Source organism: Balaenoptera musculus, chromosome 11 (assembly GCF_009873245.2).
Source record: "Balaenoptera musculus isolate JJ_BM4_2016_0621 chromosome 11, mBalMus1.pri.v3, whole genome shotgun sequence".
NCBI lineage: Eukaryota > Metazoa > Chordata > Mammalia > Artiodactyla > Balaenopteridae > Balaenoptera > Balaenoptera musculus.
Genome location: NC_045795.1, coordinates 101,015,637 through 101,031,027, shown reverse-complemented (window position 1 = coordinate 101,031,027; position 15,391 = coordinate 101,015,637). Strand labels below are relative to the sequence as shown.

The following is a 15,391-nucleotide window of genomic DNA, read 5'->3' as shown; positions in this document are numbered from 1 at the left end:
GGGAGATTGGGATTGACATATATACACTACTATGTATAAAATAGATAACTAATGAGAACCTGCTGTATAGCACAGGGAACTCTACTCAGTGCTCTGAGGTGACCTAAATGGGAAGGAAATCCAAAAAAGAAACCCTCTCCCGCCTGATGTGTGTGGGACCTTCCTTCCCCCAGCTAAGCGCTCTCTCCCTTCATTCTCACTGTGGCCGGACCAGGTAGCCACACAGGAGGAAACAGGGGGAGAGGGAAGCCACCTGTCCCTCTCCTGTCCACTCCCAGGGATGGGAGCTTCAAGGCCAGGAGGGACCCCATGACCTATGACCTCAGCCCTAGGAAGTGATCTGACCGTAGAAATCGGGAGGAATGAAGAGCTGAGAACCCTGGAGGAATGTGCCGCCCTGAGCAGGAGCTCCCGGCGCAGGGCAGGGCCTGGCAATCTACCCCGGCCATCATCCTAGGACAGACCAGGTGAGCAGCCTGCTGCGTGACTCACCGTGGCCGCCTGGGAGGCTCTGACACACCGGATGTGGCCGGAGACTGCAGAGGAGGGAGGGAGGGAGGGAGGGAATCCCAAGGCAGGAGGAAGGGCTGCTGGTGCCTCCCATTCGTCTGTACACGGGTGGGCAAGCCACCCCCCAACACCGCTTACCAGACAGCTCCCTCCCTCGGTCTGGGGTCACACCCACCCCGTGCTGAGGACCAGCTGTGTGCCAGCCCTGGGGAAGGGCTCTCCTGCCTTCTCCCCACGAGGACACTCCTGCCAGCTCTGCTTCCTTCCCGGGGAGAAGCGAGCGACAGAGCTCGGATCTGAACCCAGGCAGCCCACCGCCAGCCCGCACTGTGCAAAGGACACCAACCCGAGAACCAGACGCCAGGCTTCACATCCTGGCTTTGCTCCCGATTAGCACGTGACAATCCCTCTGTGCCTCAGTCTCTTCACCTGCAAGATGGGATAACGATGCTACCGTTCACAGGGACGCCGTGAGGACGGAGCGAGAAGACTGCTGGCCCACGGACATGTTCTAGCAAACCCAGGTCAGCTGGCACCCAGATGGGCAGCTCAAGGCCCACCCTTAGCCAGCATGTGTGTGTTTGAGCTCCTATAGTAATCGTCTTTCTTTTTCCCTTTTTCTACATTTTTTTAAGAGTCACTGGTGACTACCAGTTTTAAATGCCAACGCCTAAAAAAATGAAGTGCTTGTGCATGAAAATCTGCGTCTAAAACCAGAGGATGAGGCCACCCTGGGCCGGCTTTCCCGCACAGCCTCCACGGGCTGGAGCCAAGCCGGGGGCCCCACGGACGGGGTCTGTGTTCCTTGGTTCCTACAGCCCTGGGCACGGTTTCCCCCATTCTCGTCACTGCTGCTCCTGCCTGGCCCCCCCAGTGGCGCCCACACACACCCTGTCACTGCAGCGGTCCGGCCTCCACCCCGGCGGCATGGAGCCCTTCCTCCCTGTCTGGCCTGGCCCATCAGAGCCCCTCCTTGCCCAGTACCTCCGGGGCCGGCGGGTCCTCACACAGGCAGGACCCGCCCTCCTGTGACAGCCCCACCCCATAGGCCCTCACTGTACTCTGCCGGCAAACCCTCCTGCTCCCTTGCCTCACGGGGTGGGGTGTCCATCCCCTCTGTAAGCGAGCCACCTCCATCAGAAGCATCCTGCGACAGCCTGGACTCTCTTCTAAGCTGAGCCCAGAATCTAGGAGGATCTGAGGAGGCGGTGAAGAGGGAATGGTCACCTCCATTATTTTGAGCTCCAGATCTTGGTTAAGGCGACCAAGGATACACCACCAACCCTGGCATCTGCCCCACAGCAGTGACTCCTACTGAAGTCACCTCAACTCCTCCCCACAATCAGAGTTTTGTACAGCTGATTTTGTGGGCCCGAGGATGAGAGTACACATCCGTCCCTCTTTCCATCTTGCTGAGTTACATCCAATGTTTAAACAGAGATTCAATTATTCAACCTTGTCGGTAACTGACAAGCGTCATGCCACACAGAGAGCCTGACCAGCAGCAAATCGACCACAGATGCAAGCAGAACGAGGCTACGGGCAGAGCCCTGTGGCCCATCGCCAGAGACCCAACACCAGTTGTTATGAATAAGCCATTTTGCAGCATCTCTGCAAGAGCCGCCCGGCTCCCCTCCCTAGCTGCCTACCTTTCGGCCCGCCTCGTTATTGTGTAAGTTCATGAGAGTCCGGGCATTCTGCTTGATCTCCCGGGCATCCACAAAGACCTTGGCGAAGCCGATGCCGTAGCGGATGTCGGCAGAGCAGCCACCCCACTTCCAGCCCTCGTCCCGGTGGTACTGGCCTTGCTTCTCCTTGTCGCAGCCGCAGTCGCTCAGGTTGCCCTGGGTGCAGGCAGCAGTGATGGCGTGGGCCACGCCGGCTGCGATGATGGCGTAGGTGAAGGCGGCCTCCCGGCTCCCTGCGGGGACAAGAGTGGAAAGGCTGGGCTCAGGTCCAGGGCGTCCTGGGATGGGAAGGGAGGCTGAGCTCACTGTCGGGGCTCCACAGAGACTGACTGAGCGCCCGTTCCTCACTCCGAGAAAGCTCCGTCCCAGGCACCCCCATCACGCCATCCCCGTTCAATCCCCAGTCACTGAACGCCCTTGGGGAGTCGACGGGGCAGCGGAGGAGAGAGGCTGGAGTCCCTCGAGAAGAGGGACTCCTCTGCGGATGACCACCCACTCCCCCCAGGCTGATGTGGCCATGCCCGCTGCACACACGCACAGCACTCGTGGCACCTGGGGACAGACTGTAAAGCGGCACTCTGACCACCACAGTGTACCCAGGCTCTGGAGCCAGAGGCCTAGGCTGAAACCCCAGAACATCGGTCTGTAGCTCTGTCACCTTCAGCCGCCACCACCCCCTCCCTGGGTCTCAGTCTCGTCGCTGGAAAGTGGGGACACAGCAAGAGTCCCTTTCTCACGGGGATGATCAGAGAGTAGAGTTTGTCCGTGTGAAGCTCTCAGCGCCCTGCCTGGCTCGTGGCCTTGCTATCGCCGCTGTGTCACCTGCCGTTTAGAGGTCTGGACCCCCGTGGCCCCCTCACTCGACTGTGAGCATCTCCAGAGAAGGCTGGGACCTCCATCCTCGGGATTCTGACTGACACAGGAGACCAGGGCTGGGGGAGGGGAGAGGGACGGCTCGCGGGCAGGCGGGAGGGACAGGACAGCAATGGAAAGGGTCAGTGGGGGCCTGGGGAGCTGCTGAGGTGTCACTTCCCCGCAGGGCTTCCCAGCTACGTGGAGGTGGAGACGGCCCTGCTGGGGGGCTGGGAGCCACACGTTAAGAATTTACAAGGGCCCTGCAGGGCGGTGCTGGGCTGTTGAGTGGGGTGCAAGGGTCCTGAGTAGCTGGGGTGCAGGAGTGGGGGGCGGTCACTTAGGTCTGGTGCAGATACGCCCTGCCACCCAGCCTCCCGGCCTCCCTGGGTCCCAGAACGGCACCTCCTGCCGGGACGGAGATGAACCCAGACCCCGTGCCTAGTGTGGGCGCTCAGCGCGTTTGCTCTCGGAGCCAGGGTGGGTGGGGGTCAGGGAAGGACCCCGGAGGAAGAGGCCCCGGAGGTGGAGAAGTGTCTCAGGATGCCGTCACCCCGACTCAGGTGGACCTTCTCACCCGCCCCTCCTTCACTTCGCAGCCCCCTCACCCAGGCTGCTAGGATGCCAGCAACCTGCACGCCGACCCCCGGCCACCGCTTCCCCACCCTGCAGACACGTAGGCCTGTCCACCTGCTGGACCGACGTCCTCAGCGTGCCGACGCCTGGCCCTGACATTCCACAGCAGCCCTGTTAATACAGGGGTGCTGGAGCCCATACGCCCGGATTCAATCCCAGCTCTGCCACTGACTGACCGTGACTTGGACCAGTTCCTCCTCCGCCTGAGCCTCAGTCTCCAGGCACCAGCTCACACTACTGAGAATCAAACCCATGAGAAAAGGATACACTGGAGGAACCAGGCGACAGCGAGATTAGACCCTCACAGACATCAGAGAAAGAATCATCAGATGGAGAGCATACAGAGAATAAGACGGGGGGAGGAAATCTCTGTTCCACCACTTTCCAGCTGTGTGACCTTGGGTGAGTCACCTAACTGCTCTGTGCTCCAGTTCCTCCTCTACAAAATAGGATGACAGCCACTCACTTTAATTAGGGAGGTTGAGAGAACTAGAAAGAATTAACAAAGGTAAAGCATTTAGCAAAGGGCCTGGCATGAGACAGTGACCCCAAATATTAGATTTATTACGATTTCTATTGATGATGGTAATAACAGTCCCTTATAAGAAGGCTGTGAGGTAAGGAGTAGGAGTTTTCATTTGTTGAAGAAACTGAGGCCAAGAGAAAAGTCTGGTTCACCCAGGCCACCCAACTGGTGGGCAGCAGAGCTGAGCGGCAGTCGTGGCCTCCGGACACCCTGTTCAGACCAAGAACTTTCCCCGGGGAGCAAATGACTGCAAAGTGCAGCGGCCCCACTGGTAGCCTCTGGCAGCTAAAGGGAAACTGTATCCCCTTTATCAGACTGAGAACAGAGCAGCAGATTGAGGAGGGGTCGGAACCTGGCCCGCCACCTGAGACTTGCCCTTCCCCCAGGCTCTTCCCTGGGGGTGGGGCTGAGGACAAGTGTGTGGGGTTCTACCACGCAGCAGGTGGAGGCCCCAGGTATCTCTGAGCCCTCTGAGCAGCGCGTGCAATGCAGACGGCTTCTGCTCCTACCCGGGGTCCCCCAGCACATCCCAAGGTGGGTGGGAGAAGGGCAGCTGCGCCCTGCACACACACAGCTCCCCTGAGTTCAAGGCGCACTCCTAGACCAGAGTGAAGTCCATCACGGGCCATGGCCTTCCCTCCCCACCAAGCTGGCCCGCACCCACGGCCCCCGAGAAACAGAGGGACCGTTATTCTTAGCTTCCGAGCTCCCCGGGACCCAGGTACTGGCTGTTGCAGACCAATGCTTCCAGATGCTAAAGGGTCACTGCTGACTCCTGCCATTGACCTTGACCTGGGCCTTGCCCACCAGTGTTAGACTAGGACTGCCCAGTCCCCATACTTCCCCCTCCTCACTGACCACCAGGAAAGCTGCCCTGGGCAGTGGGCTGGCCGTGTAACTAATGTCAGGCCTGTCAACCTGTCTAAGCCTCTGTTGCTTCCTCCATGAAATGGGCTTAACAGCATCACGGGCTGGTGAGTGGACTGAATCACAGAGCCCGGCATCGGGTACGTGTTCCGTAAACACTAGCCGCTGCTGCTGTGATTACAATTACCACCAAGTCCATTTTGCCTCGTTGAGCTCCATGATGCCCTGAAGGACACGACAGCCTCACGCAGAGGCCAGTGTGTGGGGCTGACTCAGCCTCCGGCTGCCCAGACAGACTTGGGGGATCCCGAGGGAGCAGGGCCCGTGTCTGTCTGTCTCCCGCTGTTTACAGCCCCCACGATAGTGTGTGACGGATGAATGAGTGAGCAGACCTCACTGCCAACCCCACCCTGCCAGAAGCTGGGTGACCCTGGGCAAGTCACTGGGCCTCTCTGATCCTCCATTTCCATATCTGTGAATCTCACCCAGCTGGCACCCAGCGGGTGGGGGTCCCAGGTATCTCTGAGCCCTGGGACCAGTGCATGAATAAACTGTAGTGAGTATTATAATAACTACAATGGATGGAATCACAAGTCCCCTGAGAGGTACAGAGAGAAACTCCCCCGCTTCAGTTTTCTCCACGGCCCTCCTGCCATTTTAGACTTATTTGTTTGTCGTCTGTTCCTCACACCACAGCCACCACTCCTGCTGCCCCTACGGCATAATGGCCTTGAAGGCAGCGCTCTGTCATGTGCCCTTCGTGTCCCCAGGGCCTGACATGTAGGAGGTGCTCAGTACGTATCTGTTAGATGAATAGATGGATGGATGGATGGATGGATGGATGGATGGATGGATGGATGGATGGATGGATGAATGAATGAATGAATGCTCCAAGCAGTGGCCAAAAACCAGGTGAGCTTCATTTAGTGCTTATTACTGGCCAGGCTCCGCGCTAGGTGCTTTGGGAAAGTGTTCTGGTCACCTATTTATAGGGAAACCAGCTGACTGAGGTTCAGAGAGGCTCTGACCAGGCAGGTGCGGAGCAGCGATGGGCTCCACCCGTTCGGCATGACCTCCCCCAGGGCGTCAGGACAGAGTCTGCCCAAGGCCTGGGGTTTCGGGGCTTCTCAGTGCAGGGAGAGGGTAGAAGGAAAGTAACCTTTGTTAAGCACCTGCTATGTGCCAGACCCACCCTTGCGGGTGTTTCCCAACAGCCCCGTTCGGTGGTCATCACTCTCCACAATGTTACCGATGAGGAAACCGGGGCTCTGAGAAGTAAACTGATTCACTGAGGCCGCCAACCCAGAAACCAGCCAGAACTGGGATTCCAGGCCCAAGCTGGCAGCGTCCTCCCTCAGGCCCTGCTCCAACCACCCTTCCAGCTCCTCGCTGCGTGGCAAAGCCCATGGTTGAGAGAGATTCCCTTGCCTTAAGGCAGCAACCCTGATCAAAATGCCTTTATCTCTGCCATTCAATTGTTACCAGTTAAAACATCAATAAATAATTTATAGGACCCATTCAAATGGGATGGCCTCCTGAGAACAGGGTTTGATGGCAGAAGGAAGGTAGACGAGGATCCCAGAATCTTAACATCCCAGATTCCCTGTGTGAGAGGCCACCTTAACCTCCATCCATCCATGCCTCCTTCGCCCACCCCAGGTAAGCAGCAGTTCCTTATTGTGTCTGTGGGCAACTGAGGCTCGAGGAGGTGACTTACAGGGGCAGAGCCAGGATGCAAACCTAGGGGTCACAGGCCTCCAACCACTGCGGAGGACACCCCCAACCCTGACCCACGCTCGGAGCTCCGGGACAACCCCACTCTCAGCCTGGGGAAGCCCCTCCAGTTGGGCAATTTCCCGAAGCTGTCTATTTGTCTATTACTGGGTGTCTGCAAGGGCAGCTCTAAGGTGAGTCTTATTGCTGCAGAAGCAGAATGAGGTGATGGTCCCAACGGCACACAGTTCATAAGAAGAACAGCAAAGTCATAAAATGCTTACTATTTGCCAGTCTCCTTCCTAAGCACTCAGTACAGATCAATTCGCTTCATTCTGGCAACAACACTGTGAGGTGTGGAGCATTTGTATCTCCATTTTACAGATGTGGAAAGTGAGGCCCAGAGAGGCGTGTACTCTGACCAGGACTCAACCCTGGTCAGCCTGGCTCCAGTCTGACCCTCTCTCCTGCCTTAAGGGTACGACACCCACCCCAGTCCTACTGACTCCTGGCCCAGGCTCTTTCCCGACTCTTCCACGTGGGGCCAGTAAGCAGAGGACACTGGGCTTGGCTTACTGCCCCATCACTGACCATTGCCCCTCCAAGAACAGACCTAGCCCCCTCCTGCCTTGACCACCTACTTCTCCCTCCCGTGCACGAGCAGAGGAAGAACCTCCATCACACCTTGCCTCCCCTCGGCCCCCCTGACCGAGCCACGTGCCCTGTTCCTTCACTCAACAGATATTGCTTGAGCACCTACTATGTGCCAGGCACTGTGCCGGGGGCTGGGGAAACTGAGAGGAGGGATTCAGACATGGCCTTGGCTTCTGAGGGGACAGAGAGCGAGATCCTATCACTCACTCAGCGGCAGCCGAGGACTCTGCAGACGCAGGACAGGGAGGTGCCGGGAGCAGGGACCACCTGGGGTGGGGGCTTTTGAGCCGGGAGGAGCCAGCCATGAGGCTCTCTGAGGAGAGAGGGGGCTCCCGGCTGACGGGCAGCCCCTGCGGTGGCCCTGACCCGGCCTGGGCAGTGGCGGGAGCAGGTGAGCCCGCGGGGGTGGGAGGAAGTGGGGCTGTTGGGGCAGAGGCAGGTCCTGCCGGCCCTACCATCCTGCCCTGGCACAGGGCCCTCTGTGCCCGGAACAAGAGAAAAGTCTCCCAGAGCCACAGACATAAGGCCCGTGGGTTCATCCTGGAACGAGAGGTTCACAGAGGCCGGGAAACTTGCCCAGGCTCATCAATGACTCAGCAGCGAGACCTGGGGGATTAGGACCAGGGTCTCCTGGCTCCCAGCGTGGAGTCCTGCCCTCACCTCCACCACGGCTTCTTTCACTCTCAGTCCACCGGCATCTCCAGGTAACCTTCCACGCAGAAGCTCAGGTGGCCTCTGCTCAGAACTTGGGTAAGATGGGGCCTATTAGTCCCTCCGCCCTGCTCCTTACTCAGGGCGGGGTGACCCTGAGCAAGGACGCTGGCTCCCCGGCCTCAGCTTCCCCACCTGTGAAATGGGATCCACCAGGAGGACACTGCCAAGCTGCCCTGAAGACGAAACGAAACCTCTGTGTACAGAGAGGCCCCGTTCCCCAGAAGGTGCTTAGTAAAGACCGCTGTTATCACCGAGATGAACCCGGGGAGCCCGGCTGACGCCCTCCCCGCATTCCAGCTCCATAACGACCCCGGCGGGTACAGAGGAAATAAACTGATGTCCAAGCCTGCCTGAAAGATTCCATTCCACCGCCCTGTGCAGCCACTGCAAATGGTTTGCACCGGAATATTATCTGGGTGTATTTACGGTATCTTACTGGAAACCACAAAGTGCATTGTATTTTTTTCTATTTTGCTATTTAAAGCCAATGGGTCAGAGGGTGAGCAATCTGCAGTGACACCAGCTGAAATATATGATGAATTGGAAAATACACAGACGGAAAAAGGTTGCCTTTGCCAGCCCCATGGCATGACACTCACAGCCCTTCTGGGCTCAGAATACCACATCTGGCTGTCTTCGAGCAGAGGAGCTAGGGGGCTTCTGGATGAAGAGACAGAAGAACGGGGGCTGCAAGGGGCACGTGTCTGGGCGGGGCCTGGCTGATGTAACAGGCCCACAGAGATGGACTCTGGTCTCCCAGCCCCCGCCCTTCTCTCACTCCTCCGTTCTATCCAAGCATATCTTCCCAGCAAGGAAGGCCAGAGCACACTGCTGCCACCCGCCAAGGGTCAACAACCAACTTACAGAAGATTATTCAAATACCTGAGTTTTTTTTTAATACTTGTACAGAGGAGTAAATAGGACCATGAGTGTATTAAAATGTAAGTCAAAGTAGCCATATGATTGACTGATATCATGTAAACTGTATCTTTCTTTTTCTGATTTAATAAACAAAATACTTTTACAAAAAAAAAATGCTCACGGCATTCCTTCCTTCCTCCAAGCCGTCCCGCCTCCAAGCCTTTCCACACGCTGCTCCCTCAGTCGGCAAATGCCCTTCCTCTCCCACGGGCTTGGTGAGAGGCCATGTAGCTCAGTGGTTTCAGAGCAGGGCCCTGGGGGGCCAATCAAGCTGGGTTGACACCCTGGCTCCACTTCCTTGGGGTGAAGGACCAGGGGTGAATTGACTGACCTCTCAAAGCCTCGGTTTCCTCCTCTGTAAAATGGGAATAATAAAGCACCTGCCTCCTAAAGTCGTTAGGAAGATGAAACAAGCCAAGGCACCAGCCACCAAGCCAAGACCACACCTGGAAGGGATCAGTACGCAGCAGCTCTTACGAGATGTGGCATTGGTTAACTGTCTCCATCAAGACACAGCTCGGGGTCCCCTCTCCGAGGGCCTTCCTGACATCCCCTCCTCGGCTTTTGGCTCAGCACCTTCGCCATCCTTACTCTGTGTTGAATTGAAAGATCAGTCTCTCCCCACAAGGTTGTGAGGACCCAGATTATTCATCTGCGAAGCCTCGACAGTTGAATGACTGAATGACTGTGCATGTGAAGGCGTGGGAGTGTGTGAGTGTGTGTCTGTCGACCATAAGAAAGCTGGCAAGAGAACATTCTAACAAAAGACTCATCTCAAAGAATGGTGTCAGGAGAGCTAAAACCCAGGATGAACTGAGGCTCGCAAAAAAAAAAAAAAAAAATGCACGCGAGACAAAAAGTCCTTTGTTAGCTGCGTTCTAAGCAAGAATAGGGAAAGAATAGGTCTTTTGCTCCGGCAAGATGGCGTATTGTTAAGAAATGGCAGAGAGAAAGTGGAGCTGGCCTGCCCCTCGCTTCTGTGTCTCTCACCGGAAAGGTCTTCAAATTATCCCTCCAAGCAGCCATTGGCTCACCAGACATGTGCTCCATCCACCCACCCAGCCCGAGACGGGTGAAAAGACGGAGCCACTGTGCGAGGCATACGGATTCTCAGACCTGGGATCCAGGGCCCAGCCGGTCACCCGAGGGAGAGGGGCGAGCTGCTGAAGTGACCGCTCAGGAGGAGAAGCGGTGAAACGGGACAGGAGCAGAAGCCCAGAAATGCATCCAAGTTCCCCAGCTGGTAGACAGAGGAGGGTGGCCCGTAGGGCCTGAATCCTAGGTCATCTGTGCCCTTCCCTGGAAAAATTCCACAGGGGAGTACCAAACAGGAGGTCGTGAGTATTTGAAAAAGAATGCAGCCGTCCCCAGGAGCGCACATCAGGAAATCACCATTTCTTTGTTGATAATAATGCTGGACTCAGAGCAAATTTCTATATGTGCTAAGAATTTGATCATTTTCCCACATCCTGTCTCTCCCCAGAGACAGGGGAGAGAGACTCTTCAGACAGCTCCCCTCCCAGGCAAACCCTGCGGGATGGATTTGCCTCCACTACTCTCTCCAGCCTCTTTCTGCCCTCCCTGCCCCCCCTGCCTGGAGCCAGTGCCCGGATCACTCTGGATCCCCGGCTCTGGCTGGGTCACACCTGCAAGCCTGCTGCGGCTGCCCATCCCCACCACACCCTTCCTCTCCTGGGCTGTGGCGGCCCATTTTAGGTGACCCTGCAGGCAGCCTTCCACGCTCCAGTCCAGTGCCACCCGGCCGGTGCCCTCCGCTCTTCTACCAGACCCCTCAGAGCACATTCAGCCCTGACTCTGCGTCTGTCCCCAACAGACGGTGAGCGCCCCGAGGGCAGACCCTGCGGCCGATTCATCAGCCATTTACCACACTGAAGATTCTAGTAAACATCTGTGGGACCAATGAATGAATGAATGAATGAATGAATGGGTGGACACACTGTGGGTGGCGGGGGGGTGTCCCATGAGCACTTAACTTGCATGAATTCAACCAAATGCACCCAGGGAAAAGTAAATTTAACATACTGTATGTGTGGGAATGTAAATCGGTGCAGCCATTATGGAAAAAGAATATGGAGAGTCCTCAAAAAATTAAAAATAGAACGAGCATACAGCAATTCTACTTCTGGGTATTTAGCCAAAGAAAATGAAAATGCTAACTCAAAAATATATTTGCATCCTCACATTCACCACAGCACTATTCACAATAGCCAAGACATGGAAACAACCTGAGCCCATTGACAGATGCGAGGAGAAAGATGATGTGATACACACACACACACACACACACACACACACAAGGATATGTGTATATATATGTATATACGTACAATGGAATATTATTCACCCATAAAAAAGAAGGAAATCCTGCCATTTGTGACAACATGGATGGACCTTGAGGGCATTATGCTAAGTGAGATACGCCAGACACAGAAAGACAAATACTGTATAATCTCATGTATATGTGGAATCTTTAAAAAAAAAAAAAAATTGAACTAAAAAAAATAGTGTATGAATACTTTGGATAGGGTGCATCTTCATTCTATATATTTGGTGCATTACTGTATATATGTTATACACACATGTGAATGTTTTCCTGTACTTGTATAGAAAACCAGGTATTCTGAATTTTGTGGCTGATTTCAGGGACTTTGCAGAGTGACGCTGACTCGTGTAGATCTCATCGTCCACGTCCATATCAGATACTGGAATGTGCCTCTGCTGTGCCCTTGGGGAAGGATGTTAGACTTGGGGGTGGGTGAATATACTTTTGGTGGATCCCTGGTTAGTCCAAAAGCCACAGTACGAGCATGGCCAATCTGTGAGGGTCTCCAGAGCAGTGTTTCCTGGTGTGGGTGCCTTGGAAGAGCAGCTCCACCAGATGGTCAGTGAGTCTGAGGTCAGAGGAGCGTGGACCTCCAGGGAAGCCTCCTCAAGCTGCTCTCTTGTCTGCAGGACTTTTCAGAGCTTTTAATACACTGGCTCTCTCTCAAGCAGGGAGTATAGCATGCTGAGTTCCCAAATTTATCATCCAGGGAGCCCTCCTTTTTACCCCAGAGCAGCGGGTGGGGCTGGAGAGGGGTAGAGACCAGTGTTCCGCTGAACAGACTGGGGAACAGGTCCTCTTGAGTCACGCCATGGAGGGGGGATCTCCCCTAGGCCTTGACCTAGTCAACATTTGATCCCATTTGAAGCCAACGCAAATGTGGGAGGAGAGCTAACAGAATGCTGGCCTGACAGGGATCAAAATGATCACATGCAGGAATGAACGATCAGTCTTGTATTTTGGGTCAGAAATGAAAAACATTCACTCAACAAAGAGAACAGAGCGCTTCCCATGTGTGCGGTGCACCCAGACCTGGGACCAGAAGACTAACAAGAGGGCTTTCCTGGTGGCGCAGTGGTTGAGAATCTGCCTGCCAATGCAGGGGACACGGGTTCGAGCCCTGGTCTGGGAAGATCCCACATGCTGCGGAGCAACTGGGCCCGTGAGCCACAACTACTGAGCCTGCGCGTCTGGAGCCTGTGCTCCGCAACAAGAGAGGCCGCGAGAATGAGAGGCCCGCGCACCGCGATGAAGAGTGGCCCCCGCTTGCCACAACTAGAGAAAGCCCTCGCACAGAAACGAAGACCCAACACGCCATAAATAAATAAATAAATAAATAATTCTTTAAAAAAAAAAAAAAAAAAGAAGACTAACAAGACCCTGGAGGGCTCAGAGCAGCTGGGCGTGTAAGGTAGAGAGGAGCTGGCCTGCCAGGGGGGCGAGCATCTCTCCATGTGTTTCCTGAGCATCTACTGTGTGCCAGGCCATGGGCCAGGTGCTGGGGGTCACAGAGAGAAGACGACTGACAGGTCCAGGCTCCACGGACTTCCCCACAGCCAGGGACCGATGGCAGACACACACAGCCTTGCAAAAGTATGCAAAGTCACTTCTGGAAGTGGTAAGTGCTATAAAGACAACAGCACAGCATGACCTACGGGGGAGGCTGTCTCGGCCAGATGGTCAAAGGAGGCCTCCTGGAGAAGGTGGCATCTGGGTGGAGGCCTGCATAATGCTGGGGTGTGCAGGTTACCCACCATCGCTCAGCAGCTTCTCCCTGTGGCCCTTCTGCTCTGACCTCTGCTCCAGAAGGAGCTGGGGCGGGGGTCTGCACCAGTACCCGGGGGTGCACCACATCTACTGAGCCCTTCTGGCTGGAGAGACACAAGAATAACATAGCTGTGATTTATGAAGCACGTCCTGGGTGCCTCGTGGGGTGTAAGTAATCTCAGCTGCCCACACCTGCAAGATGGGTATATTATCATTGCCGTTTGGTCCTGGTCCACAGCCAGGCAATGGGGAAGCTGGGAAGAGAACCGGCAGGTAACTGCAGGGCTGAACTGTTATTCTGGGCGGCACAAATGAGCAAATAAATAGAGAATGTGCCCTGGAGTAGTAAGTGATGAGGAGAAAAACATGGAAGGTGAGGGGTAGCTGGAGAATGGATGGTCTACAGTACACAGGTCTACAGTACACAGTACTGTCTACACTACACAGGCGGTCCTGGTGAAGGGCTGCCACGTGAGCCGAGGGTGGAAGGACGGGAGAGCATCCAGGCAGAGAGACCAGCTGGGCCAAAGGCCCTGAGGTGGGAAGGACTTAGTCACGTGTGAGGGTGGGAAGAGGGTGGCAGAGCTGGGGTGGAGATGGGGTCGGGATGCAGGTCATGGAGGTCAGCAAAGCACCAGGGGACCTATTGGCATTTTATTCTCAGAGCAAGAGGAAGGGTTTTACACAGGGAGACCCCGTGGTCACAGCGACCGTGGGGAGATTCTTTGCTGGGTGCCAGGTGGTTGGGGGGTGGGGGGGGGGACTGATGGAGTTGGGTGACAACTCTCTGAAGATGGAGATTTGAACCAGGAGGCGATGGGGGAGGTGGTGAGAAGTGGACAGACTGGGGGATACACTTTGTGGAATCAAAATGATGAGCTCAGATGAGAAATGGGACCAATAGCTTCTCCCCTTGCTACTCCGTATCTTCCTGTCCTGCTGCGCCAGGAATACAATCCGGAGCATCCCCAGTTCCCTGAGTTCCTCTTCATAGGAGACAGGCACATGGGCCTCCTGGAAGGGTGAAGGGATATCCTCTTAGGGCCCTAACCCACCAGGTGCTAGGGTCTTACGTCCTGTGAATGCTGCTGCCACCCGACAAGGTGGGCTGCATGACTCGGAGGCCAGGGCTCGCGTGGCTGCCTCAGGGCCCACCAACAAAACGAGCTTGTCCAACACACGGCGGCCTCAAGAACCTCACGTCTGGCAGGACCACACAAACAAGAACCCCTCCAGCAGCAGGGAACTCGCCGGCCTTCTCCGTCTTGCCACAGAACACCCACGTGACTTGGTCAGCCTCCACCTGGCTCTGAGCTGAGCTGAGCTGTAGGCGGACGTGCCTCCTTTCGGGGATGGAGAAGACCCATGAGGTGACGGATGAGGAAGGGCCGCCTCTGCTCCTGGCCCCCACCCAGCGATCCTCCACGAAAAGATGAAAGACAGGGGTGTGAAGCCCCACGTGACCCACTCTCCCTGGGGTCCCACCTGATGCAGCCCTCGCTCTTCTACCCGTGACACAACCACACACAACCGGATGGAAAAACGGGCAACAAGCACGAATAGGCAACTCACAGAAGAGTAAACCTGCACGGCCAGCAAACACAGGAAGGGATTTCAACCACTCGACTTCTCAGGGAAATGTAAATCAAGAGGACAGTGACAAAGCATTTTACACCCATCCCCCAGGCAAAAATGAAGATGTCTGGGCAGTCCCGTGTGGTTAGAGAGGCTGTAGGTCAACACTGCCGGCTGGGGGAGTGGCACGTGGCACGGTCACTGCAGAAATCAGGTCCATCCTCATACCCTGCGACCAGCAATTCCATTCCTCAGCATATACCCCAGAGAAGCACACACGTGGGCCCCGGGAGACGCGCACAGGGAGGCCCGCGGTGGCACTGTGAGAGCAGGTGCTCAGAGACAACCCAGACGCCCCTCAACCAAGGCGTGGGTGCACAGATGGGGTCTATTCACCACAGCTGAAATGAATCAACAACAGCTAAGAGGAACAACACAGATGAGCTTTGTTAATAGTGTGGGGAAAGAAGTAAATTCCAAAAGACTGCCTATAGTGGGATGCCTTTCCCCTGTAAAATTAAACACAACTCAAACTAAATAATGTACTTCTGGGCAATATATCAGTAGGATAAATTAGACATCAAGATTCAGGATAGAGAAAGTGTGACTTGGGAGGCGGAAGCA

General features: G+C 55.6%; 1 protein-coding gene across 1 annotated transcript in view; it reads right to left on the bottom strand.

The window, feature by feature from the left end:
* Window positions 1-15,391, bottom strand: part of WNT7A (Wnt family member 7A) — a 68,274-nt gene that overhangs the window by 42,764 nt on the left and 10,119 nt on the right. The window contains exon 3 of the mRNA XM_036867818.1: window positions 2,160-2,431. Within this exon, the coding sequence (XP_036723713.1) occupies window positions 2,160-2,431 (272 nt within the window). The remainder of the gene's footprint in view (window positions 1-2,159; window positions 2,432-15,391) is intronic.